The sequence below is a fragment of the Oncorhynchus kisutch genome, linkage group LG22 (genome assembly GCF_002021735.2).
Source record: "Oncorhynchus kisutch isolate 150728-3 linkage group LG22, Okis_V2, whole genome shotgun sequence".
Classification (NCBI taxonomy): Eukaryota; Metazoa; Chordata; class Actinopteri; order Salmoniformes; family Salmonidae; genus Oncorhynchus; species Oncorhynchus kisutch.
The window spans coordinates 48,933,180-48,960,752 of NC_034195.2; the positions used below are offsets into that span (position 1 = coordinate 48,933,180).

Here is a 27,573-nt window from a genome sequence, read left to right on the forward strand (position 1 = left end):
ACTGTTATAAAGATCACCACCGCCACTGTTATAAAGATCACCACCCCCACTGTTATAAAGATCACCACCACCCCTGTTATAAAGATCACCACCCCCACTGTTATAAAGATCAGCACCGCCCCTGTTATAAAGATCACCACCGCCACTGTTATAAAGATCACCACCGCCACTGTTATAAAGATCACCACCGCCCCTGTTATAAAGATCACCACCGCCCCTGTTATAAAGATCAGCACCGCCCCTGTTATAAAGATCACCACCGCCACTGTTATAAAGATCACCACCGCCACTGTTATAAAGATCACCACCGCCCCGTTATAAAGATCACCACCGCCACTATTACAAAGATCACCACCACCCCGTTAAAAAGATCACCAACGCCACTGTTACAAAGATCACCAACGCCACTGTTATAAAGATCACCAACGCCACTGTTATAAAGATCAGCACCGCCCCTGTTATAAAGATCAGCACCGCCCCTGTTATAAAGATCACCACCGCCACTGTTATAAAGATCACCACCGCCCCTGTTATAAAGATCACCACCGCCACTGTTATAAAGATCACCACCGCCCCTGTTATAAAGATCACCACCGCCACTGTTATAAAGATCACCACCACCCCGTTATAAAGATCACCACCGCCACTGTTACAAAGATCACCAACGCCACTGTTATAAAGATCAGCAACGCCACTGTTATAAAGATCTCCACCCCCACTGTTATAAAGATCACCAACTCCACTGTTATAAAGATCACCACCCCCACTGTTATAAAGATCTCCACCCTCACTGTTATAAAGATCACCACCCCCACTGTTATAAAGATCACCACCCCCATTGTTATAAAGATCTTCACCGCCAGTGTTCCTTTCTAGCTGGAACAAAGCACTACTGTAACATCTATTTTTACATTAAACAATTTGGGATCAAAAATAAACAAATACCATGATGGTGTCTGTCTGAACTAGATTGGAGTGTGCATTTGATTCGATACAACGTTCAGTGCTCATGCACTAGTACACCCTCATCTAGCAGAGGTAGGCGACCCTTGGTCCTGGAGCATCGCAGACACTTTGTGTTTTTATTTTACATTTTACCCGACCTGAAAGACCAGGTGTGTTGAATTTAGGCAATCGCTGAACTGATCAATTAGCTCAGTTGGTCAGGTGTGGTGCCTAGTTGGAACAGAATCCTGCAGTACCTTCAGAGTTCCAGGAACAGGGTTGCCCTGATCTACGTAATGGATCCAAATAGCAGCTAGAGGGCAGGTGTCAATCTTTAGCCTGGTCCCAGATCTGTTTGTGCCGTCTTGCTAACTTATACGGCCATTGGCAACTCAGCACAAACAGATCTAGGACCAGGCTAGTCAATCTGCCATAGTGTTATGTAAGCTGATCTGACTAGAGCTTTGTCTACATCCCAAATAGCACCTTCTTCCCGACATAGTTCACTATGAGAGCTGGTAAAAATTTAAAAAAGGTTGTGCACTATGTAGGGAATAGGATGCCATTTGGGACAGAGCTCTTAGCTGGCTGTCAGTGAACAGTACAGAAACAGCTGTAAGAAGAGCCAGGACTGAGCACACACAATCCCTGGTCACAGATCAATCGTTAGGATTTAAGCCCGATAATGAAACAACTGACGCTGGGATATTTGGGGTTCAGTGTAGATAAGCAGGCAACGTGTTTGTAGATCACAGTGTTGAGCCTGTGATTGAGGTTGAGAATGTATACAGATCCTTTGGGGATTCGGCTGAGAGAACATTCCAACACATTCCCACTCGGCGTTGATGAGTAATGGTGTATTCTCTGGATTAGAAGTAGTAGGATTAGACTAAAGTTAAATATACAGTAATCAACACGTTCATTTTTATACATGAGTTATTGGATGTATTTTTATGAATACTAAGAGGTTTCAAAATCCAAACATATTTTATTTTTCTATAGTGTAGAAATTGGACTATATATGGTCAGAAAGGCATAGATTGGCTAATATCCATATGATCCAAATACAGTATACCAAAACCAATCTAGAATACTTGAGGATCCTGACTAGACAGGGCAAAGACATCTAGTAGGTGCCTCCCTCTAGTGGCTGATGTTTGATAAGAAAACAACCTAATGTGTCATTTCCTTCAAATTATGTTTATCAGTACAAATTCACCAGAGACAGTACATTTACCTCAAAGCATTTCCTTGTTCAAGCCTGCACATATCCTCCTGCAAGCTACCTGTATTTCATTCTCAGAATTGAAGGCTTTGTACCATCACAACACATCTCCAACACATGTTATCCTTATTGTGTACATAGGCCTGCGTTTTCAGGGACGTGCAGAACATTTCTCGAGGACAATGGACCTGTACTGTGTTTGGTTGATCATCTTTGGACTGACTCTGACGTCAACTCTCAGGATTCTGGAATGGCCACCCCTGAACTGCACACAACAGGTATGTTTTAACCAACACAGTTGTTCTTTACTGTAATTAACTGTAGAAATGCATCGCAAATGATCAAAACACACTGGGACTATGCGCACTGGAGAGCGCCCGTCACGTGACACATTCCACTCCATTGTATTTGACTAATTTGCCGCAATACAGCCAAACACACGTTGCAAATGTTTTTGTTGTTGTTTGTTCATGTTTCAAGCGTACGCCTGCTAATAGTACACATGTCCCAAGTTTCTATATAAAATATCACACGCGAGAAGGAAGTTAAATAACAATTTCATTTTAAATTGACCTGTACTCAGAAGCGAATTGTGGTGAGTACACGCCACTGACAATGAGAGCGCAAGCCAGTCACGTCACATTTTTATCCAGCAGGCTCTCAGGAATTTAGATGTTCTATTTTCATAGCCACTGAGGGTTTTTTCCTAATCTTTATTAATTTAATGTTTATGTGATGTTGTGTTCTGAGATGTTGAAATGTATAGGCTAATACATTGAGAGTATTGATTATATAATAAGATATTGTCATTGAAGAAATACCTGTTGAGGTGCATTTTGGATTATACCAGTTTTAAGGGTTGGGTTTTTCATCTGTTCAGGTTGCTTATAGAGCTCCACAATGGAGGTGTCATAATACCCATAAAACCTAGTGGTCAACAAGGAAATGGTTCCAATTGTTTTTTTCCACGATCAATTTTACAAACACAAAATAAGGGCTGTTTTAAGCATAGTTTTACCCTGGCGTGATGTTTTGATAACCATGTAATTCTCTCGGACAAGGTGACTTTTATCAATATATTCAGCTTTATTTACTCTCAGATCCGAAAATGCTAACTATCATCAAAGCATCAAATCATCTCTTGCAGACACCTTTGCTAACAAGTATTGTGTCAATTTAAAAATTGCACAGAACAGTTCACAGAATTGTCAATTTAAAGAAATGTAGCCAATTTATTCATTACTAAATTTAGCTAACATTAGATAGTTAATCCAGAGATTCATAACTTTCCCTCAATTTGGCAGTCTCCTCCAGATCATCGTGGTATTTGTAGTTCTTTATGATAGCCACATTAGCAGATAATTAGCATTTCATTTTTGTGGGGAAAATACAGGTGAATATATTGATAAAAGTCACCTTGTCTTAGAGAGATTTACTCGGTTATCAAAACATCATGCCATGGTAAGACTACATGAAATACAGCCCTTTTTTTAAGCGTTTCTAAAATCCCCTATGGGAAAAATGAATGGTGGAAAACAACTGGAACCATTTCAAATCAAAATCAAATCAAATGTATTTATATAGCCCTTCGTACATCAGCTGATATTTCAAAGTGCTGTACAGAAACCCAGCCTAAAACCCCAAACAGCAAGCAATGCAGGTGTAGAAGCATGGTGGCTCGGAAAAACTCCCCAGAAAGGCCAAAACCTAGGAAGAAACCTAGAGAGGATCCAGGCTATGAGGGGTGGCCAGTCCTCTTCTGGCTGTGCCGGGTGAAGATTATAACAGAACATGGCCAAGATGTTCAAATGTTCATAAATGACCAGCATAGTCAAATAATAATAATCACAAGCAGAACAGTTGAACAGCTGACTGGGGACAGCAAGGAGTCATCATGCCAGGTAATCCTGAGGCATGGTCCTAGGGCTCTGAGAGAGAGAAAGAAAGAGAGAAAGAGAGAATTAGAGAGAGCATACTTAAATTCACACAGGACACCGGATAAGACAGGAGAAGTACTCCAGATATAACAAACTGACCCTACCCCCCCGACACATAAACTACTGCAGCATAAATACTGGAGGCTGAGACAGGAGGGGTTAGGAGACACTGTGGCCCCATCTGATGATACCCCCGGACATTTCCTTCATTGATCTCTAGGTTTTATGGGTATTATGACTCATACTGTGGTACTCTATTCAGGGGAGTATTAGGCTGTTAGTTATTTAGCGATTATACGTTTATATGCCAGTATTCGTCAACGTTTTATAAATATCCACGTGTTCAGCTCACCTTCTGCACCTGGAAATAAATACCACGATTTTGCACCTGACTCTTTATGCTTCTCAATCGGACCGCCTGACAAGACCGCCTAGGATCCGTTATCTTCCTCTCACTTCATTGTATTTGTTGTAATAGCCTATTGCACAGTATACCTTTATTTTTTTTTATTTTTTTCCAGGATCTTCAATGCAGCGTTCAAATTAGTAAGTGTCATCTGACTATGGGGAAAGTATCTTGTCTTGATTGCTGTAAATACCAGGTAAACAGTTGGAAAAACCCAAGGGGGTCTCTGTATTATAAAAATGGCATAGTGAAATGGTAAATCATGACATGTGCAGTTGAACATAAATATTGTTAACATGTACAGTATTTTGTTCAATACATTTCAATATGTTCAATGATGACAAACACTGTGAATACAGATCATTCATTGTCATACCATCTATTGAATCTGCCAGATAACTGTTCAGACGACGGCTGGATTAAACCCAGACACCAGGCGCCTAACGGTCCTCTGTGGCACTCAGGTTCACAGCAGCATGTGTTTGTGAGGAGAGGGGAGAGTGGTGATCTGCTACCCGTGATGTCTCTGAGCTGGAGCCTTCAGATCAATGGTAATGTACACAGCGGGTCTTATTATTTGATAGGCAAGTAAAACTGGATGCTTGCTTCTGCTGTTGTGCCGTTGAAGCAAGACATTTCATCCCTAATCTGTTCCCGGTGCGCTGCACTGCGTTGTGACAGACCCTGGGCTCTAGCAGCTCCAACGATGACGTAATCATCTTCTTCTTCCTTGATCTGATCAACAGGAGGCGTAATCAATGGGACCAGTGGGACCGAGGTGCACGTCACTGAAGAGGACAGCAATCAAAGCATATGTGTCCGATACATCTTCCATAACAAAATACAAAACATGATGATTAACTGGAAGCCGGTAAAACAATGATACTGGATGTGAATCTAAGTGATGGAGGTTTGCTAAAAAGGTGGAAATTAATAGTCAGATATGAAAATAACCTTCTGTTTCGTTAGACTGATATCTATTTACTTGACTTTCTTGTAGTGGACATTTTCCTTGGACAGAGTTGTGGTGGACCCCGAAAACAAGTATTCTGTTTCGATCTACAATTTACCAAAACCAGACCTGGGGAATTACAGACTTGACAAAATCTTTACAATCCCAGGTGAGGCAGACATGGAATTCGATTGGAAAAGTGATTAGGTTAAACTTCTGAATGTGTATTAAAATGTACACCTGTATGTTATCATGATCAGGATGCAAGGATCCAAGCATAAAAGCAGCCAAGGTGTGTTTGGAAAACGGTAAGGCTCACAATTACAGTCAGGTAATAGTTAATACAGAAAGTAATCAAGGGCTTGGATATATCTACAACAACACTGAGTATGTTGCATCATTCCAGGCAGTCTTTGGGATCCCCAGTTGTCCTGGACTGTGTCAGTGGATGGAGGAGAGAGACTGATCATCACAGTGGGTTTTAATACAGCTGAGTTCTCTGACGAATACCAGATATCCATCCAGAACACTCAACACTCACAGCATGTCACGAGGGTAGGTATCTGTGGTCAACAACACTCACAGCATGTCACGAGGGTAGGTATCTGTGGTCAACAACACTCACAGCATGTCATGAGGGTAGGTATCTGTGGTCAACAACACTCACAGCATGTCACGAGGGTAGGTATCTGTGGTCAACAACACTCACAGCATGTCATGAGGGTAGGTATCTGTGGTCAACAACACTCACAGCATGTCATGAGGGTAGGTATCTGTGGTCAACAACACTCACAGCATGTCTTGAGGGTAGGTATCTGTGGTCAACAACACTCACAGCATGTCACGAGGGTAGGTATCTGTGGTCAACAACACTCACAGCATGTCATGAGGGTAGGTATCTGTGGTCAACAACACTCACAGCATGTCATGAGGGTAGGTATCTGTGGTCAACAACACTCACAGCATGTCATGAGGGTAGGTATCTGTGGTCAACAACACTCACAACATGTCACGAGGGTAGGTATCTGTGGTTAACAACACTCACAACATGTCACGAGGGTAGGTATCTGTGGTCAACAACACTCAATGATGAAACATTGGTAATTGATTACTGTGTTCCTGGAACTTATTACTGTGTCATGATTTCTTCAATTCCCTTCAATTCACATTTCAGGAGAATAGAACATCATTGAATGTGACTTTTGAACTGGATGTATGGCAGCTGCCTCCATGTGAAATGCTAATTGTGGTAAGTTTCATTTCCTATAGAAACCATTTGTTTTCAATTTCACTGACTGACCTAACCACAAACATACTTTTTTCTCTCAAAAGATTCAGCCATTTTTTATACGGTGCAAGAGCAACTGTTTACGTCACCAGACAAAGTGTAACTACTGCTCCTGTGAGTAAAAATGTATTTGCCATCTAAATGACTTATTTTGTCCAACGGTCATCTCATTGATTTCCACTTTTATCTTTGTCTGATAAATGTTATTGTATTGGTTTTTTCCCCCAGACTATCAAAGGCCTCCCACTTACAGCCGATCTTTGATAATAAAAGCATTACTGGGACTAATCATGGCTGGTGGTTTCCTGGCTTATATGCTGCAAAAAACATCCCATACAGGTTTGTCAGTTAATAGATTAACCTTTGACTAAATAAAAACAGAATAGTAAACTACATGCCTCAACTGGTAAAATATTGTTTATATTTCTGCGCACTCTATTCCATTTCTTCTTCTCCTTCCTAGATCCAGGAAGCCAGCTCCTGACCACGCCCAGAGGTGAACTGGAGGGAGTCCAAATACAAGAGAGAAAAAGAAAAGTCCTCATCATCTACTCTCTGGACCATCCTCTGTATATAGAGATCGTCCTGAAGCTCTGTGCTTTCCTCATGGCTAAGTGTGGCATAGAGGTGAGAACGAGGACCACAATGGACATTTTGACTGTTGTCTGTTGATATTATTGTGTTTTTAATCGTCTATAATTTTTTTAATGTATGTATTGTGACTAGGGCACCTCTATGGGATGGTTAGAGCCTAGTCCTGGATTTGAAATCCTACTCAATAATGAATCTCCATTGAAATAGCGTTGTGAAATACTGTAGGCTTAATCTGTGTCTGGAAACCAGCCCTATATGTACATTCAATTTGTCAAATAAAGTGAATTAATTGACTCATTTAGGTGGTGCTGGACCTGCTGGACTCTGCCCGGCTGGGCATTGTGGGTAGTGTCCAGTGGCTGGACTGGCAGAGGGAACAGATTGTTAAATCCTCAGACAAGATCCTAATCCTGTGTTCACGAGGGGTAAGGGCCAAATGGAGAGCAATGTGTGATGGTGCCGAAACCCGGGTGATCCTGAGAGAGGATGTACGTTCCCCCATGGGGGACATGCTCACCCCTGCGCTCAGCCTCCTGGTGCCCAGCTTTGTGAGATCTGGAACGTTCCAGAACTACATGGTGGCTTACTTTGAGGACGTTTGTTCCGAGGAGGATGTTCCATCTCCGTTTAACATCATAGTGAGGTACTGTCATAGGGAGGGAGGGAGGGAGGGAGGGAGGGAGGGAGGGAGGGAGGGAGGGAGGGAGGGAGGGAGGGAGGGAGGGAGGGAGGGAGGGAGAGAGAGAGAGAGAGGGAGGGAGGGAGGGAGGGAGGGAGGGGAGAGAGAGAGAGAGAGAGAGAGAGAGAGAGAGAGGGAGGGAGGGAGGGAGGGAGGGAGGGAGGGAGGGAGGGAGGGAGGGAGGGAGGGAGGGAGGGAGGGAGGGAGGGAGGGAGGGAGGGATACCTGCCCTGACTCATTCCTGTTCCCCTTTACAGGTACAAACTCATGAAGCATTTTGAGGAGCTCTTCTTCAGGCTCCTGGATAAAGAGAAACATGAGCCAGGGCGAGTGAATCGCATTGAAGGCATCACCGAGGACGAGTATTTTCAATGTCCCTCAGGGAAAGCATTGCGGGAAGCAGTGGAGGCTTTCCATGCCTATCAGCTGGAGCATCCAAACTGGTTTGAGGATGAACTAGTAAAGGACACAGATGAGGACGTGGAAGTGGAGGAACCTTCCCTGGAGCATCATGCTATAGAACAACCAACTGAGAGCCCCCTCACCATCAGACAGAGTGTGCCGGAGTGCATAGAAGATGGACCTTCCTCTCCCATCAATGATGTGACACCGGCAGAGAGGGATCACGCGGTGTACTCTGCAACCCTTCACATTACAGAGGGAGTCAAAGGTCCCACTTCGAATGAATCCAAACCATTTCCTCTCTCGGCGCACACACATATATATGTTTCCCATCCAGCTGAGCAAGATGGGTCCTGTAACTCTGTCTTGGTAGGTTGGTATCCCTCTGTCAGCACACTTAAAGAAGGAACAGCAGTGTAATTTCACTGATGCCACTAGGGAGTGATCCATCCCCAAGCCCACGCAGTGCACCACATCATCATCTTGAAGACATCTTGGGTTCAACTAATGTCTGTATGGGGTCAACAGGGACATACCAAAGAGAGGTCTATGAGAGGGTGTCAGTGTCACATACTGCAACTCATCTAACGTTACAGGCCCCACCACAAGCATATGTGGACCCTGTTGCACGGTGTCTTCCTATGACCTTTTGAGAGTGAAGACCGCGCACGTGTAACAGTCGAGGGGGAAGCTCATAATGCTCTCAGTTGTGGAGTGAGGGGAACATGGAATGTGTCCAGGACAGAACGAAGTAACTACTCTCAAACCCACCTGCAACTCAATACAGTTTAAAGGCATTTAACATTTTGGTCATTTATCCAATGCTCTTAACCAGAGCAACTCATAGTCAGTGCATTCAACTAAGGTAGGTAAGACAACCACATATCACAGTCATTGCATGTTCTAAAACTTAAATGATGCAGCTATCACCAAAATAAGTGCTAGTTAAAAAAGACAAGTGTTTGTACAAGAAAAACAAGTACAACAATAAGGTGTTCATAGAGACTCACTGTGTTTAGTTTACTCTACCGTTATCCTGCTGTGTTCAGTAAGTAAGCATTTCATTGTACTGTGTACACTACACTGTATCTTATGCATATGACAAATAGATTTGATCAGGTAACTCTGTAGAAGGGACAGTTTTATATTTACTGGGGTGGGGGAGTGGTCCCAAAATAGGGGAGGGTTGTCAAACTTTATTTTTGCTTTGGGGATGGTTGTGTAGTTTTTTATTTGGCACAGAGGAGGGTAGTGTGTTTTTTCGCTGGTTTACATTACTCACCTTTATTGTGCAATCCCGGTCACTTTCAACATATTTGTACTGTGTACATATATATGTATGTATTATTATTTTTTTACTGACTAATGAAATCAATCAATCTAAACTGTGCAGCTGCCATTTGATAAGTTGAAAGAGACAACTGCTTAAAAACACCCCAAAAGTTTAATAATATTCTGAGATTGTCAATCCAAGTCCTTGATACTGGGTAGATCTACAAGGTTGGGAGGGATGTATTTTCTGCAGTGGTGGAAAAAGTACTCAATTGTCATACTTGAGTAAAAGTAAAGATACCTTTACAGAAAATGACTCAAGTAAAAGTGAGTCACCCAGTAAAATCCTACTTGAGTAAAAGTCCAAGTAATTGGTTTTAAATATGCTTAAGTATCAAAAGCAAATGGAATTGCTCAAATGTGCTTGAGTATCAAAAGTAAAAATCATTAAAAATTCCTTATATTAAACAAACCAGATGGCAAATCAATCAATCAAATGTATTTATAAAGCCCTTCTTACATCAGCTGATGTCACAAAGTGCTGTACAGAAACGCAGCCTAAAACCCCAAACAGCAAGCAATGCAGATGTAGAAGCACGGTGGCTAGGAAAAACTCCCTAGAAAGGCCGGAACCTAGGAAGAAACCTAGAGAGGAACCAGGCTACGAGGGGTGGCTGTGCCGGCACCATGTCTTATATTATTTTTATTGCCGAATTGCCAGGGGCCCTCTCCAACACTCAGCTATAATTTACAGACAAACCATTTGTGTTTAGTGAGTCTGCCAAATCAGATGCAGTAGGGATGACCAGGGATGTTCTCTTGATGTGTGAATTTGCCTGTAAAAATGTAACCAGTACTTTTGGGTGAAAAAAAAGAGTAAAAGTACATTATTTTATTTCAGAATGTAGTGAAGTTAAAAGTTAAAGTTGCCAAAAATATAAATAGTAAAGTACAGATACTACTTAAGTAGTACTTTAAGGTATTTTTACTTAAGTACTTTACACCACTGATTGTCTGTTTGTCAAGATTGACATAGTCTTTTTATTGTGGTGTTGAAAACACAACCCATGATTTTGAAGTGCCCAAGTCAGTATGTTTTGTTTATTGGTTGTGTGGTATATTGGCACTGTCACTCCCTGATCATACAGAGCCCTTAGTTCTCTATGGTGTAGGTCAGGGCGTGACTAGGGGGTGATCTAGTATAGATATTTTTATGTGGGTGCTAATATGGTTCTCAATTAGAGGCAGCTGTTTATCGTTGCCTCTGATTGGGGATCATATTTAGGTAGGTTGTTTCCCCACCTGCATTTGTGTAATATTATTTTGTGGTTTGTGCATGTGCACCACGTAGTCACGTTTCGTTGTTAGTTTATTGATTTATTTTGTTTTGCGCTTGTTAAGTTTCACTTTATAATAAATATGTTGAAATCAACATCCGCTGAGCCTTGGTCCGTCTCTCCTCACTCACGTGACAGGCACAGAAACCTGTTGGTGTAAAATGTGTTGTGTAGGCCTAGTGAAATAGGCAGGGAGAATGAGCTGGCATGGAATCAACCATATTTTATTTAATTACTCATGTGTTTCATTATATATTCAACGTTTTGATACCAGAGTAGCTCTGATCTTAGCAAATTGTGTAACTGTGTGCATTGATAATAATGGCTATATTTTAGATATAGTTTTCTTATTCATATCATGTTAATTCCCAATTGCATAAACTCAAACTGGGTGAAACTGGGTGAATAGATACAGGTCAGAGTTCTCATGGTAAAGGCAAGCAAACTGTGTCAACAAAAGGCATGGCAGGGTCAAAGTTCACTCACTTTTCTGGCGAAAAAGTCTCTCATTCCTGAGTTTCTCATACACTGGAGAAGGTAAGCATTAAGAGCAGTATTGTTGGTAATGAGCTGATATGAATTATGGGAAATTGAATGCCTAGTGCCATGTATACAAATATGTTAGTTATCAATTAATTAATATGCCTTAAATAATAACGGCATACTTAGGGATTTTGGCAATGAAACCCGTTATCTACATCCCCAGAGTCAGATTAACTTGTGTATACCATTTGTATGTCTCTGCGTGCAGTTTGAAGGAAGTTTCTAACTAGCTTTAGCGCATTTGCTCTAGTTAGCATTGGCTCTATTCAGGAGTTAGCTGTGTTGTTGGCTAGATATTGAACAAGTGTCCTGAAGAGAGAGCACATTTTCTATGCCAGGTGAAATCGCGCATCACTAGCTCATTGTTATGTATCAAAATCAATATAACTAGAAAACAGCTTAAACATATACAGCTACTTCGTTATTTGGGCTGCACTGTTTGACATGACTGTAAATTAGCTGTAGTTGACTTAACGTTACCAGCCAGTATGGAAATGGACCATTTAGAACAAACGGCTTGGGTCGCGTCCAAAGATGCAGAACAGAAGGACTGAACGACTGGGTACAGAACAGAAAGACTGAACGACTGGGTACAGAACATAAAGACTGAACGACTGGGTACAGAACATAAAGACTGAACGACTGGGTACAGAACATAAAGACTGAACGACTGGGTACAGAACATAAAGACTGAACGACTGGGTACAGAACATAGAGACTGAACGACTGGGTACAGAACATAGAGACTGAACGACTGGGTACAGAACATAGAGACTGAACGACTGGGTACAGAACATAAAGACTGAACGACTGGGTACAGAACATAGAGACTGAACGACTGGGTACAGAACATAGAGACTGAACGACTGGGTACAGAACATAAAGACTGAACGACTGGGTCGCGTCTCTGGCAACCGAACCAATAGAACGAACGACCAGACGGATTTGGGTAGAAACCCTATGTGTCAGAACTATATATTGTGAAAGGCTGAAATAGTGTGAATACATTCATCAATAACGTTCATGAAAATATGTCAATCATTTTAACATATTGGTAACCCGTTAAAAAATGGCACGTTGGCCGTCCTGAGACGAACAACAACCGTGCCAATAGATCCTCCAAACACCGGCTTCTCGGGCATTATCACTTAAATGTATCACTGCTGGTCTAGCATAAAAGGCTAACTGTGACGATTCAGCCTTTATTATTTAAGTGGTCATTTGTGGAATAGACACCGGCTGGAATGCAGTTTTAACCAATCAGCATTCATGATTAGACCCACCCCTTGTATAATTAAGCAAACGCACCAAGGTTGGCACCGTAGGGGTCCACTTTGCGCTGTAACAAAAGGCCCGGGTTGGCCCGTGGGTTTTTGCTCATGGGCACATAGTTGGCTCCTAATTGTTGACAGCCCTTATTCAGCCCCAAATAAGTGTGGGCAGCCCAATACCAGCCCACAAGAAGCCTTATGTTATTTGGCCTGCCCTCATTGGGCCAATTACAGTCCAAATGAAAGTTTGATGGTCTAGTGATAAATTCCTAAATATTACCAGCATTCTACCCAAACAGCTGCATTAGACCTGTTAATTCTGGAGGTATAAAATCAATATTTTAAGTTCCAAAAAATGTAATAAACAAATACCACATGTTCAAATTCAATAGATTTTGTCAATATTAAATAACAGTTACAGGTGAAGTGGGACGTTTACATACACCTTAACCAAATACATTTAAACTCAGTTTTTCACACTTCTTGACATTTAATCCAGTAAAGATTCCCTGTTTTAGGTCAGTTAGGATCACCACTTTATTTTAAGAATGTGAAATGTCAGAATAATAGTACAGAGAATGATACATTTCAGCTTTTATTTCTTTCATCACATTCCCAGTGGGTCAGAAGTTTACATACACTCAATTAGTATTTGGTAGCATTGCCTTTAAATGGTTTAACTTTGGTCAAACGTTTTGGGTAGCCTTCCACAAGCTTCCCACAATAAATTGGGTGAATTTTGGCCCATTCCTCCTGACAGAGCTGGTGTAATTGAGTCAGGTTTGAGGGCCTCCTTGCTCGCACATGCTTTTTTTTAGTTCTGCCCACAAATGTTCTATAGGTTGAGGTCAGGGCTTTGTGATGGCCACTCAATACCTTGACTTTCTTGTCCTTAAGCCATTTTGCCACAACTTTTGAAGTATGCTTGGGGTCATTGTCCATTTGGAAGACCCATTTGCGATCAAGCTTTAACCTCCTAACTGATCTCTTGAGATGTTGCTTCAATATATCCACATAATTTCCCTTCTTCATGATGCCATCTATTTTGTGAAGTGCACCAGTCCCTCCTGCAGCAAAGCACCCCCACAACATGATGCTGCCACCCCTGTGCTTCACAGTTGGGATGGTGTTCTTCGGTTTGCAAGCCTCCCCCTTTTTCCTCCAAACATAACGATGGTCATTATGGCCAAACAGTTCTATTATTGTTTCATCAGACCAGAGGACATTTCTCCAAAAAGTATGATCTTTGTCCCCATGTGCAGTTGCAAACCATAGTCTGGCTTTTTTATGGCAGTTTTGGAGCAGTGGCTTCTTCCTTGCTGAGTGGCCTTTCAGGTTATTTCGATGTAGGACTTGTTTTACTGTGGATATATATACTTTTGTACCTGTTTCCTCCAGCATCTTCACAAGGTCCTTTGCTGTTGTTCTGGGATTGATTGGCACTTTTCGTACTAAAGTACGTTTATCTCTAGGCGTCTCCTTCCTGAGCGGTATGATGGCTGCGTGGTCCCATAGTGTTTATATTTGCGTACTATTGTTTGTACAGATGAATGTGGTACCTTCATGGGTTTGGAAATTGCTCCCATGGATGAACCAGACTTGTGGAGGTCTTCAATTTTTCTGAGGAAATTGTAGAGGTTTTCCCATGATGTCAAGCAAAGAGGCACTGAGTTTGAAGGTAGGCCTTGAAATACATCCACAGGTACACCTCCAATTGACTCAAATAATGTCAGTAAGCCTATCAGAATCTTCTAAAGTCATGACATCATTTTCTGGAATTTTCCAAGCTGTTTCAAGGCACAGTCAACTCAGTGTATGTAAACCTCTGACCCACTGGAATTGTGATATAGTGAATTATAAGTTAAATAATCTGTCTGTAAACAATTGTTGGAAAAATTACTTGTCATGCACAAAGTATATGTCCTAACCGACTTGCCAAAACTATAGTTTAGCAAGAAATTCGGAGTGGTTGAAAAACAAGTTTTAATGACTCCATCCTAAGTGTATGTAAACTTCTGACTTCAACTGTAAGTACCTCAGCGTCTGAAGGGAGTCTTAGGTTAATATCAAGTAAATACAATTAAAAAGGGCAAGATTTTCTAACAATTGGCTAATATAATAAAATGAATATACAAGATACACATTCTGTGTATTTAAGTATGACTTGAATGGAGTCTTTGCCTTAAAATTACAATACAATTTTCAATTAAGAAAGTATCCTTTCAAAGTGAGGTTACAACTTCAACATGCACAACACTGACATTTCATTAACATAACATGAACATTTTAATGGTTTAAATATACAGAGACACACCACACCACACACCACACAATTACAAATATATCAGCTGCTGTACAGAGTATACCGAATGTATGATTCTCATGTATAGCTCTCACAGCTGCTGTACAGAGTATACAGAATGTATGATTCTCATGTATAGCTCTCACAGCTGCTGTACAGAGTATCCAGAATGTATGATTCTCATGTACAGCTCTCACAGCTGCTGTACAGAGTATACAGAATGTATGATTCTCATGTATAGCTCTCACAGCTGCTGTACAGAGTATACAGAATGTATGATTCTCATGTATAGCTCTCACAGCTGCTGTACAGAGTGACAGTTTAGTTTCTCAGGCTGTTTTCACATCAGAAAAGGCTGAGGTTGACTGTGGGGCTAAAATGTAAACACAATCCCCATTTTTGACCTTGGTTCCAGCAACCAAACATTTAGACGTGAACCTCAAGGACTAGGCTGATACGTATCTGTACAGACAGCCTCCGAGACAAAGTAGTTGCAGTTCTCTCTCTCCACCTTTCCTCCCCTACTCTTTCTCCTGTGTAGCAACATCTCAGATTGTCTTGGTATGGTATGCAATATGAAGATGACCAGACTCTGTGGACCCGGTGACAGGTCCAGTTGAAGACCCTAGAGCATACAGACATATAGGGGTCAGATCATAGGATCGCCATATATCATGAGAAAGCATGGGTGTCTAGTAGGAAGATGGCAGAAACCATATTTTACACTACGATAAACTCACTCCCCCCCCCCCCCCCCCCCCCACATATAAGCAGCATATGTCATGCTTACTATAGCCAACAGGGTTCCCATGGCGACACATAGATATTCTACATAATTAACATGTCAGGCAATAGTCGGAGGTTGAGTAGAAACAGTTGCAGTTTCAAACATTTAAATCACGGATGTCCAGGTGCTCGAAAGAATGTGAAAATGTTTGAGATTCCACCGGATGTACCTGTAACAACCTTCCTTAGCCCCAGGTTGTAAAAGGGTATTTTGTCATCCATGCCTTTCCAGTTGAGCTGCCAGAGCATGACTCATCATCCTTCTTGTTGTCGCTTGGACATCATAACATCCAATGGTCCCCAGATATGTCATTTAAAATCAAGGGAAATGAATAAAAGCTAAATGTGTAAAGGAAAGAGACACTATTAGTAAGAAAGTAATGTATTGAGTTTACCAAGTCTTCTAGACTTTGGTGGTCCTCAATTTTATGTTCCAGGCGATCAAGTTCATCATAGTTTTGTAAGGGTAGGCTGATGTCGTCAGATAAAGTGGCCTCCTGCTTTACTTGATCAAGAGACCTGACACCACTCGCTCAAGTTGTCAGTCTGTCCTTAGTTTCTTCAAGCGCATTGACCAAGTACTATCAATACCTGACAAGAAAGCATCTAATCACAAACTTTGACCACATGTACTCAGCGAGACTTAAAGCCCAATTGCGTTATTTTTATCATTCTGGCTTAGCAAAGAATTTTTGCAAGACATACCTGCAGACAGAGAGTGGCTAGCAGGCGCTAAAGGATTGCTTGGAGTCAGAGAGTGTCTTGCAGATTGGGGGTGACTCAAATAAAGTGAGTTGCTCACAGGGTTCATAGGGTTGCTGGTAGACTGAGAGTTACTGGGAGGTGAAGTTATTGGCAAACTTAATGGTAGTGGTGGGACTGGAATCACAGACTACTGGACACAGGTCTCTTGCACTTGGAAACATCTGTGGCCTTTTCGGAGGGGCTGGCTCCAAATCAATGTCTCGCTTGTTTGGTCTGGTGAAAATAGAAAATGATTTCACATACATACCAAGACCACAAAAATATTAATGTAAAGATGACTTTTGCTGTAATTATAACCGCTATTTATTTTTATAGCACTTGCAAGCCAAAAATTGCCCACAACTTGTGTAAATGTCATACCACATGCAGGACACACACAGTTGAACCTGCTGTGCTTTAAAGTTGTCATCTCATATGAAATCTATGTTTCACCAGGTACTTCATGAGTCACTAAAGCTCTCTTGCGTTTGTTCGGATCGTTATAAGGTGTCCATAACGTGTCCATGTACGCATCCTGTATCCATGTACTACTAACAATCCCAACTGAATGATACAGAAACTCTTCAATGTGATACTGGGCCATTGGTAAGTAATATAGATCTCTGTAGGACAATTGAAAAATAAGAGTTTGAGAAATTCAGTAAATGGGTATAACAAAAAACGCTAAACCTTGACTATGTAGCAAGGGCGTGGCTGCCCAATCTGTGCCCATTGGGATCAAAATGTCCAATAGGTGGTGAACTTGGTCTCTTAGTTGAGGATGGCATGCTTTATAGACACCAATGTCTTTTGAATCCAGGGGACTGGAGAAGAGTGTCAATAATGTCAAGAACTTCCTGAAAATAATGTACTCCTCCCCTGTGCGATCATCTCGTAGGATGTTCTGTACCAGTCCCAGGTCTCCTTTATTAACACAGTTGTCTCCAGTGGTTGTGGCAATGCTGAACTGTTCAAATATAGCCTTTAGAAACTGGGTGCAGTGAGGGAGTGAGGGAATGGTTGGGCCTCTATATAGTGTTCTTTTCAGAGAATGTTTCTTGTCCTCGGTTCTCTTTATGGATGGGAGCGTTCTCTCGAGTAATTTGGTGATTAATTTGTTGGTGAACAAATTGTGGTTTCCGGCAGACTTTCTTCAACTTGCTCATAGTGTCGTCTTTTCCTTTTGAAAACTATCTAAGGACCCAAACCTCCTCATATCCTCTGCCAAGAGTCAGATTATGGACATTGTAGACCAACTCTTCAATGCCATACAAATTCTCAAACTCACTGAGGAAGTGTTTGAGGTCATCTGCATAGCCACAATAGTAACAGCACAAGGCAGGGAAGTTGCTGTAGTGGGAGAAGGAAAGGATGTCTTGCAACACGACAGGGCCTGTGTATAATAAGAATTGGCAGAATTCGGTTCCTTTCCATGTGTCTATTTCTTCCAGTCCTCTTGGTTCTCTGAAACTCCATTTGAATGTCTGATTTGACACCAACCTCTCAGAGGTGGCGCTCACTGCCCGAGATCCCAATCTACAAGAAAAATCCCTTTTCATCTAAAAATACATCAACTTCCGAGTTACTCTAAGACAAACAGGGTGCATGTAGTCAATAATGAACGTTGTGACCATGTCTATGTTCAACAGGGTAACAGGAGATTGTCCTTTATTGTGATTTTCATCTTCCTGTCTCAAACTGATCTGTGTGGAGTGTAGCTGTTTTATCTCTGAACGTCATGATTCTCCACATAGACCCCTTCCTGAGTGCAGCGCTCACACCCACTGTACCCATAATGGCCCTTAATGTTATTGTATGGAATAATCTTGCTGGAGCATCACAAATGACACAACCAAAATGTAAAGGAATGGTTTCCCTGCCACATTAAAACCCTCCTGATGGCTGATTTCACAGCCCCATCTCAGCCCCAAAGGGGCCCCGCTCAGTCATGTTTGCTGGGTAAGGCCCGAGGAGGTGTGGTATATGGCCAATATACCACGGCTAAGGGCTATTCTTTTGCACGGTAGAGTGCCTGGAGACCGCCCTTTGCCATGGAATATTGGCCATATACCACAAACCCCTGAGGTGCCATATTGCTATTATAAACTGGTTACCAATGTAATTAGAGCAGTACAAATAAATATTTTGTCATATGGTGGCATCGGGCCTGATATACCACGGCTGTCAGCCAATCAGCATTCAGGGATTGAACCACCCAGTTTATAATGTGTAATAAGGCCTTTTTTGTGTGTGAACTTTATACATTATGTGACCCTAACTTTGACAGAGCCCTTTCCTCAATAATTTTGTAAAGTAGTAGTTCTATTAAGTTACTGGGTTTTTCTCTACCAGTATGACTTAATATGAATAAGTATGCCTTTATTTTGAATCAGTTCTTGAATGTAGCAGGATAATTTATTTCACAATGTTGCAGGCAGCACTGATATTCCGGGTGTAGATTTACTGCTGTGTGCCCCAATAGGGGGGGGGGGTTCCTTTATCCCAACTAACTAGAGCATGGAAATCTACTTAATGGGTGAATTGTGTGTGCCTTGCAGTGACTTGGTTGGCTACTCACTGCTGCTTTTGATGCCTGGGAATCCAAGGCTGAGAAATCTGTTTTGTTTTCCATCATGAAATCAAGGTAACTCCCTGTGATTACGTTTTGTTCTGTAACTTGGAAATGCAATTTTGACAAAAGTTTGGTTGTTGTTTTTCAAATGTTATTCTTGAATTCTGATCAGTTTATTCTGCTGTCATTGTTTCCCTTAGATATTCTGAGTTGAAGTTGCTGAGGGAAGTATCTGCACAACTCCTAAAACGTGGCATCACAACATTTCACAGGAGATTATGCAAAAATGGTAAAGTCAGCCCCTGCTATAATAATGAAAAAAATATTAAAAGACTTGACTTTGAACTTACCCTCATTGTAATATTGAAGTCGGATTCAAATATTTATATTCTTTATATTTCTAAAAAAGTATCCCCCTCCCCTCCAGATGGTCTCTTCCTTGTCCACCCTGCAGTATCCCAGGCACTTTGAACTTACCCTCATTGTAATATTGAAGTCGGATTCAAATATTTATATTCTTTATATTTCTAAAAAAGTATCCCCCTCCCCTCCAGATGGTCTCTTCCTTGTCCACCCTGCAGTATCCCAGGCACTTTGAACTTACCCTCATTGTAATATTGAAGTCGGATTCAAATATTTATATTCTTTATATTTCTAAAAAAGTATCCCCCTCCCCTCCAGATGGTCTCTTCCTTGTCCACCCTGCAGTATCCCAGGCATTGGCAGAAAACAGAGCAGTGGTGGCACTAGAGAGCACCATCATCACCCATGGCATGCCATACCCACACAACCTGAGGTATGTGCTGCAAAGATGTCAAAATGGGAAGGACTTTGTTAGACAGATGGTCCCTGATATAAAATATAATCCATGCTATCAAGCGCTTATTTATTCTAGCAACCTTACATGTACCTACCTCGTTTAGCAGACACTCTTATCCAGAGAGACTTACAGGAGCAATTAGTGCCTTGCTCAAGGGCACATCGCCAGATGTTTCACTTAGTTGGCTCAGGGAATCGAACCAGCAACCTTTCCGCTTACTGGCCAAATGCTCTTAACCACTAGATTACCTGCCGCCCTTAATTCAGTATTAGAAGTTACTGCTTTCAACAGTCACTGTTTTTCCTCATTCAGCACAGCCAAAGCGGTAGAAGCCATAGTGAGGACAGAGGGAGCCATTCCTGCCACTGTTGGGCTGCTCCAGGGCAGGGTTCATGTGGGGTTGTCTTCAGAAGAACTGGACTACCTAGCACGGAGTAAGACGTCGCTGAAAGTGTCCCGCCGAGACCTGCCTTACGCCATCAGCAAGGTGAGCACCTGTCAAGGTTGGACAAACAACTGAAAAGCCACTCCATTCAGTCTTATTCAGATTGAATACCTTGCTTACCGGTGTGTGTGTGTGTGTGTGTGTGTTCTCCAGGGTCTCTGTGGTGGCACTACGGTTTCAGGCACCATGATAGCAGCACACAGAGCCGGTATCCATGTCTTTGTCACTGGGGGTGTTGGAGGAGTGCACCGAGATGGAGAGAATAGTAAGTACAATATCCCAAAGTGAAATGTAATTGGTTGGAACCTATTGTAGCCTCAGTGAAATGTTATTGGTTGGACACTACTGTAGCCTCAGTGAAATGTTATTGGTTGGACACTACTGTAGCCTCAGTGAAATGTTATTGGTTGGACACTACTGTAGCCTCAGTGAAATGTTATTGGTTGGACACTACTGTAGCCTCAGTGAAATGTTATTGGTTGGACACTACTGTAGCCTCAGCAGGGAGACTTCATGTTTAGGATACAGAAATAGAAAACAACTAAATGTATTGAAATTGTTAACTGACCATCTTCTCAGGTATGGATATCAGTGCAGATCTGACAGAGCTAGGCAGGACTCCCATTGCTGTGGTCTCAGCTGGAGTGAAGTCCATTCTCGACATTGGCCGCACCCTGGAGTACTTGGTTAGTGGTTATTGCTAGATGGTTTTATACATGGACAAATGCAGAGATTCCATTGCAGAAAATTCCATTGCAAGAGATTCCATTGCAAGAGATTCCATTGCAAGAGATTCCATTGCAAGAGATTCCATTGCAAGAGATTCCATTGCAAGAGATTCCATTGCAAGAGATTCCATTGCAAGAGATTCCATTACATCGCAAATAATTATTAATAATTGTGTTTTCTTCAGGAGACACAGGGTGTGTGTGTCGCCACATTTGGGACCTCCATGAATTTCCCCGCTTTCTTTTCTCCACAAAGTGGGTTTACCTCCCCTTACCATGTCAACAATGCTGAGGAGGCTGCAGATCTCATTGGTGACGCAGCTCAATATTTTATGTCTGAGTAGCAACATTTTCCAACTGACTCAAAATTGCTGTTATTTCAGGGTCATTCTGAGCTGATAATCTAGGCATGATTATAAGATATCATGCTTATGACAAATCTTACAATGTATTGTGACTGCATCATAATGTACTATACCTGTCTCTTTCCCCTGGCCTACAGCGGGTAACCTGTCCCTGGGTCTACAGAGTGGCCTGCTGCTGGCTGTGCCCATCCCTAAGGAGCATGCAGCAGCTGGAGAACAGATTGAGAACGCTATACAGGCTGCACTGGCAGAGGCTAAGTAAGAAAACACTGCATTGTAACATATTATGATCTCTCCACCTGACTTGACTGTAGTTGAATTAAGCAATAAAGCCCGAGGAGGTATGGTATATGGCCAATTTACCACGACTAATGGCTGTTCTTTAAGCACGACACAACGCGGAGTGCCTGGACACAGCCCTTAGCCGTGGTATATTGGCCATATACCACAAACCCCCTAGGTGCCTTGTTGCTATTAAAAAAACGGGTTACCAACGTAACCAGAGCAGTAAAAATAAATGTTTTGTCATACCCGTGGTATATGGCCTGATATACTACGGCTGTCAGCCAATCACCATTCAGGGCTTGACCCACCCAGTTTATAATCCCCAATACATGTTTTTGGATATGTATGTTGCCTACTGGTAAATACCCATTACATTTCTGGGTGTTTTAATATGGAGTGTGCGACTTTCTTTATTTTCATAGTTTATAGTTTATTCGCCGTTAGTCAGCACCTCCACACAAACACATTTTTCTGGGTGTGCGCCAGCTCATGTTTTTTTAGCCTACTATGGTATTGCTATAAAGCCCTATTTATTGAGCACTTTTCATGGTCTGTCTGTGCTGGTGTAGTTTTCTGAACAGTTATTTCCTGATCTCTAGATAGCCGCTTGCATGACTGACAACACAGGAAGTTGCTTATCAGAGTTCCTGTTTGGTTGCCTTGATATGATAAGAAAAATATCAGCATTTCACCTCAGGCACACGATTAACTCTCTGTTGCCTTCGTACGTATTTCCCCTGTAGTGTTAAAGGTATCAGAGGAAGGGATTTGACGCCCTTCGTTCTTCAAAAGGTCAACGAACTGACCCGAGGAAAGTCCCTCCAGGCTAGTATCCTTCTCTGATCAATAACGTGGTGTGAGAAAACCACGCTGCAGAGAGAGAGGGAGGGATCATATCAGAGTCATTCTTAGTGTAAGAAAATGTTTTTACAAATTATAATAATCTGACATAATTGTGGTTTTTATAACTTGTTTTATCGATGTATAACTGAATGTTTGTATCATCATTATATTAAGGTCCCTTAATCTGATATTCCCAAAGATATCGCTCTCATTCATAATAATGCCAGGGTAGGCAGTCAGATAGCCTGTGCACTGTCTAAACGAATGCAAAAGAAGACTTGGACACCTGCTCCTCACGGAAAGGAGAGAGAGAAAGATTCGGACTCTCAGCCAAACATTGTGAGTACTAGTCATATGTTCATCATCAATACACGTGAACCAATCACTCTTGTCTTGTAGAGCACATCATTTTTCTTATTCTAGTTTTAGCTTGATGGACAGTGTGTAACATGCTTAGTTACAATAACACTGGCTCTATCATCGCAGGTTGTCATAGGTGGTGTGAATGTGGATTTTATTGCCAAGGGGAAAACAGATAAGCTAGTGGTACGTTCACACAAACTCTGCTAATGTCAAGCATCTACTACTGCATGTCTGGAATATTCAATTGATGTCAATGACACATGGGTTTGTTTGATTGCTCAACAGTTTGGACAGACGAATCCTGGAAGTGTCTGCCAGTCATTTGGTGGAGTAGGAAAGAACCTTGCTGGTTAGTTATTTAAAGCAATAAGGCACCTCGGGGGTTTGTGGTATATGGCCAATATACCACGGCTAAGGGCTGTTCTTATGCACCACGCAATGCGGAGTGCCTAGATACTGCCCTTAGCCGTGGTATATTGGCCATATATCACAAACCCCCAAGGTGCCTTATTGCTATTATAAACTGGTTCTCAATGTAATTAGAGCAGTACAAATACATGTTTTGTCATAGAATGCTGTTCATTGAATACAGCTCGGCGTACAACACCGTAGTGCCCACGAAACTCATCACTAAGTCAATGACCCTGGGCCTAAACACCTTCCTCTGCAACTGGATACTGGACTTCCTGACGGGCCGCCCCCAGGTGGTAAGGGTAGGCAACAACACGTCTGCCATGCTGATCCTCAACACTGGGGCCCCTCGGGGGTGCGTGCTTAGTCCCCTCCTGTACTCCCCGTTTACCCACGACTGCATGGCTAAACACGACTCCAACACCATCATCAAGTTTGCTGATGACACAACAGTGGTAGGAGGTCAGAGACCTGGCAGGGTGGTGCCAGGACAACAACCTCTCCCTCAATGTAAGCAAGACAAAGGAGATGATCATGGACTACAGGGAAAGGCGGGCTTTAACATTAACATCGACGGGGCTGTAGTGGAGCGGGTCGAGAGTTTCAAGTTCGTTGGTGTCCACATCACCAATGAACTATCACGGTCCAAACACACCAAGACAGTCGTGACGAGGGCACGACAACACCTTTTCCCCCTCAGGAGATTTAAAATATTTGCTATGGGTCCCCAGATCCTTAAAGTTATACAGCTGCACCATCGAGAGCATCCTGACCGGTTGGGTCACCGCCTGGCATAGCATCTGACCATCCAGGACCTATATACTAGGCGGTGTCAGAGAAAAGCCCTAAAAATTGTCAGAGACTCACCCAAGTCATAGACTGTTTTTCTCTGCTACCACACGGCAAGCGGTACCGGAGCGCCAAGTCTAGGTCCAAAAGGTTCCCTAACAGCTTCTACCCCCTAAGCCATAAGACTGCTGAGCAATTAATCAAATGGCCACCGGACTATTTACCAGACTATTTACATTGAGTGCACTGCGCCCGGCCCGCCACAGGATTTGCTAGTGCGCGATGAGACAAGGATATCCCTACTGGCCAAACCCTCCCTAACCCGGACGACGCTAGGCCAATTGTGCGTTGCCCCACGGACCTCCCGGTCGCGAACCCAGAGTCTCTGGTGGCACAGCTAGCACTGCGATGCAGTGCCCGAGACCACTGCGCCACTGTGTTACTTTTTATTATTTTTTACTTTAGTCTACTTGGTAAATATTTTCGTAACTCTTTCTTGAACTGCACTGTTGGTTAAGGGCTTCTAAGTAAGCATTTCACTGTAAGGTCTACACTTGTTGTATTTGGCGCATGTGACAAATAAAGTTTGATTTAATTTCAGCATTCAGGGCTCAAACCACCAGTTTATAATGTGCAATTATGTCTACATAGCTCCTATATGTGAAAAAAAGGAAAAAGGAATGAAACTGTTGCATTGAGTGAAACAGTTTAATGTTGACTTCTTGTGTGATATTTTACCCACCAGACTCTCTGAGCAGAATGGGCCAAAGACCTCTCTTCATCTCAGCTATTGGAACTGACTCTCACAGTGATGCTGTGCTGAACTACTGTCGGCACATGGTATGTATGTGGAGAAGATTTAGAGAGATGTTCTGAGTTGAGATCAGCACGTTTCCATTAAAATCAGAGTTGTGCGAGTTACTTATCTCAACTCTAAATCTGGCCTTTAATAAGTGGTAACAACTGAATGTTATGACCATGTGCAAAGCAGAATGAATCCCTCTCTCACATAGTATTCTGGCATGACATTCTTTCCTCTTTTGATTTTCCTTTAGAACACCAGTGGTGTTGCTGTGCTTAAGGAGCAGCGGACCGCCACTTATTGTGCCGTAATCACTGAGAGCGGGGATCTGAGTCTGGGATTAGGCGACATGGACATTCACCAGCAAATCACAGAGCAGTATGTGAGTATTTCTGGGGCTCCCAAGTGACGTAGCGGTCTAAGGCACTGCATCTCAGTGCTTGAAGGGGTCACTACAGACCCTGGTTCGATTCCGGGCTGTATCACAACCGGCCGTGATTGGGAGTCCCATAGGGCGGCGCACAATTGGTCCAGCGTCGTCCGAGTTTGGCTGGGGTAGGCCACCATTGAAAATGTAACTGACTTGCCTAGTTAAATAAAGGTTGAATAAAAATACTACACGTAAAAGTACATATATCTAATGTTCTTGTTCATTATTGTGTTTTTTATAGAATAGCACTGAAAAATAACAACTTTGCCCATCTCTACATACAGGTGTCCCAGTTTGAGGAGAAGCTCTCAGCAGCCTCTCTCATGTGTCTGGACGGCAATATACCCATCTCCACCATCAACTATGTTTGCTCTGTCGCCAAGAAGCATGCAGTGCCAGGTTAGCATATAGAGCTGAACGCTTTGACAGCAATCAATAGTGATCAATCACCATTTTCTTACCATCAGTGCATCGCTGTGCGATCAGGGCCCATATTCACAAAGAATCTGTGTGGGAGTGCTGATCTAGGATCAGGTCCTCCCTCCCCGTGTCATCTTTTTCATTATGATCTAAAAAGGCAAAACGATATCAGCACTCCCTCTCTGAGACGCTATATGAATACAGACCCTGATGTGATAAACTTGTGTTGCAGTGTGGTATGAGCCAACTGATTGTGACAAGGCCTGCAAGCCTTTCCTGTCAGACAGCTGGAAAGCCCTGGCCTACACCTCCCCCAACCTGGCTGAGCTGTGTACCATGAACAAGGCATTGGGCCTCCTGACACCTGCAGGTATAATAGTCAGTAATTCCTGCACTGAGATCATTTCTGGAGCCTACTATATATAATATGTAATTAGCCTGGACGCAGCTATGTTTGTGCTGTGGAGCCAACTCCTATGCTTGGTGTAACAGTGACCATAGGAGTTGACACTTCGCTAGACATCACAAACAGATCTGAGTCCGGGCTAGTATAATAGGTAATTCACACACTATGAAGTCTTTGTTTGAAAGCTCATCATCATGCACAAACTCCTGTCTGATTAATGAGGATGAGATCTTGTCTTGTGGTGTCAGTGCTGCCTAGCTCTGTGGAGGAAGTGCTGAGCTGTGCCATGGCTCTCGCACGCCCCCTGCTGGACCACCTGCAGTGTGTGGTGGTGACCCTGGGGGCCATGGGAGTGCTGCTGTGTGGAGAACATAACGCTGGGTCTGTAGACCTGCAGCCTAGGAGAGGAACAAGGGTAAGATGATACTATGTGTGTGTGTGTGTGTGTGTGTGTATATATATATGTGTGTGTGTGTGTGTGTGTGTGTGTGTGTGTGTGTGTATATATATATATATGTGTGTGTGTGTGTGTGTGTGTGTTATATCTCCGGACATTATGGTGATGATGTTTTTTTGTTTTCCAGAAGGGTCGGCTATGTGCCGTCCACTACTCTGCTCTGGCTCAGACCGCAGCCGAAATGGTGAATGTCTCAGGAGCCGGAGATAGGTCTGTAGCTATCTAGGATTTAAATAAAAAAATCTCCATAGGTGAATGTTGGTTTCCCACACACCCCTCTCTTCCCTCCTCAGTCTTGCAGGTGGGATATTGGCTGGTATGTTCCAGAGCAGAGACACTCACAGCTGTGTTAGGATGGGGCTCCTGGCAGCACGCCTGTCACTGGCCTCCCCACATCCCGTCTGCACCACTCTGACCACAGACTCTGTGGACCCAAACAAGTTCCAACCACCCCAATCGTGGCCTCAACCCAACCTCCTGTGGATGGAGGAATGAAGAAAGATCCATTACTATTATGTTATTATCTTGTTCAACCATCAACATAACTTTTCAATGTTTAGTTCAGGGGTGTCAAAATCATTTTATCCAATGGGCTGCATTTGGTCTTCATCGAGGTCCAGAGAGCTGCACTGAAAATTGGTGAAAACTGATGCTGTTAATTTGTATACATTTTGTCATAATTTTTAATAAAATACTTTAATGCTTCGACTTACTAAACTACTGTATTTCAAATGCCCTATCCTAGGCCTATCAT

General features: G+C 42.6%; 2 protein-coding genes across 4 annotated transcripts; both read left to right on the forward strand.

Annotated features, from left to right (window-relative positions):
* Positions 1-2,173: 2,173 nt before the first annotated feature.
* Positions 2,174-11,132, forward strand: LOC109867402 (interleukin-17 receptor A). The gene is made up of 13 exons (XM_020456547.2): positions 2,174-2,448; positions 4,629-4,653; positions 4,909-5,064; positions 5,260-5,384; positions 5,514-5,634; positions 5,726-5,773; positions 5,872-6,020; positions 6,640-6,714; positions 6,798-6,867; positions 6,982-7,092; positions 7,217-7,380; positions 7,650-7,990; positions 8,284-11,132. The coding sequence occupies exons 1-13, from the start codon at positions 2,353-2,355 to the stop codon at positions 8,846-8,848; spliced, it is 2,046 nt and encodes a 681-aa protein (XP_020312136.2). The 5' UTR covers positions 2,174-2,352; the 3' UTR covers positions 8,849-11,132.
* Positions 9,134-27,531, forward strand: zgc:136858 (Indigoidine_A and YeiC_kinase_like domain-containing protein). 3 transcript variants are annotated; one of them, XM_020456543.2, is made up of 20 exons: positions 9,134-9,293; positions 19,242-19,327; positions 19,456-19,544; positions 19,937-20,051; positions 20,388-20,562; positions 20,674-20,785; positions 21,100-21,206; positions 21,434-21,560; positions 21,751-21,871; positions 22,642-22,727; positions 22,941-23,080; positions 23,228-23,287; positions 23,390-23,453; positions 25,050-25,144; positions 25,360-25,488; positions 25,821-25,935; positions 26,189-26,326; positions 26,611-26,777; positions 26,947-27,029; positions 27,113-27,531. In XM_020456543.2, exons 2-20 carry the CDS (start codon positions 19,317-19,319, stop codon positions 27,312-27,314), a joined length of 2,136 nt encoding a protein of 711 aa, XP_020312132.1. In that variant the 5' UTR covers positions 9,134-9,293; positions 19,242-19,316; the 3' UTR covers positions 27,315-27,531. The 3 variants fall into 3 exon arrangements, with proteins under 3 accessions (XP_020312132.1, XP_020312133.1, XP_020312134.1); XM_020456544.2 differs by lacking the exon at positions 9,134-9,293 and adding an exon at positions 11,143-11,574; XM_020456545.2 differs by lacking the exon at positions 9,134-9,293 and adding an exon at positions 17,055-17,289.
* Positions 27,532-27,573: the final 42 nt, after the last annotated feature.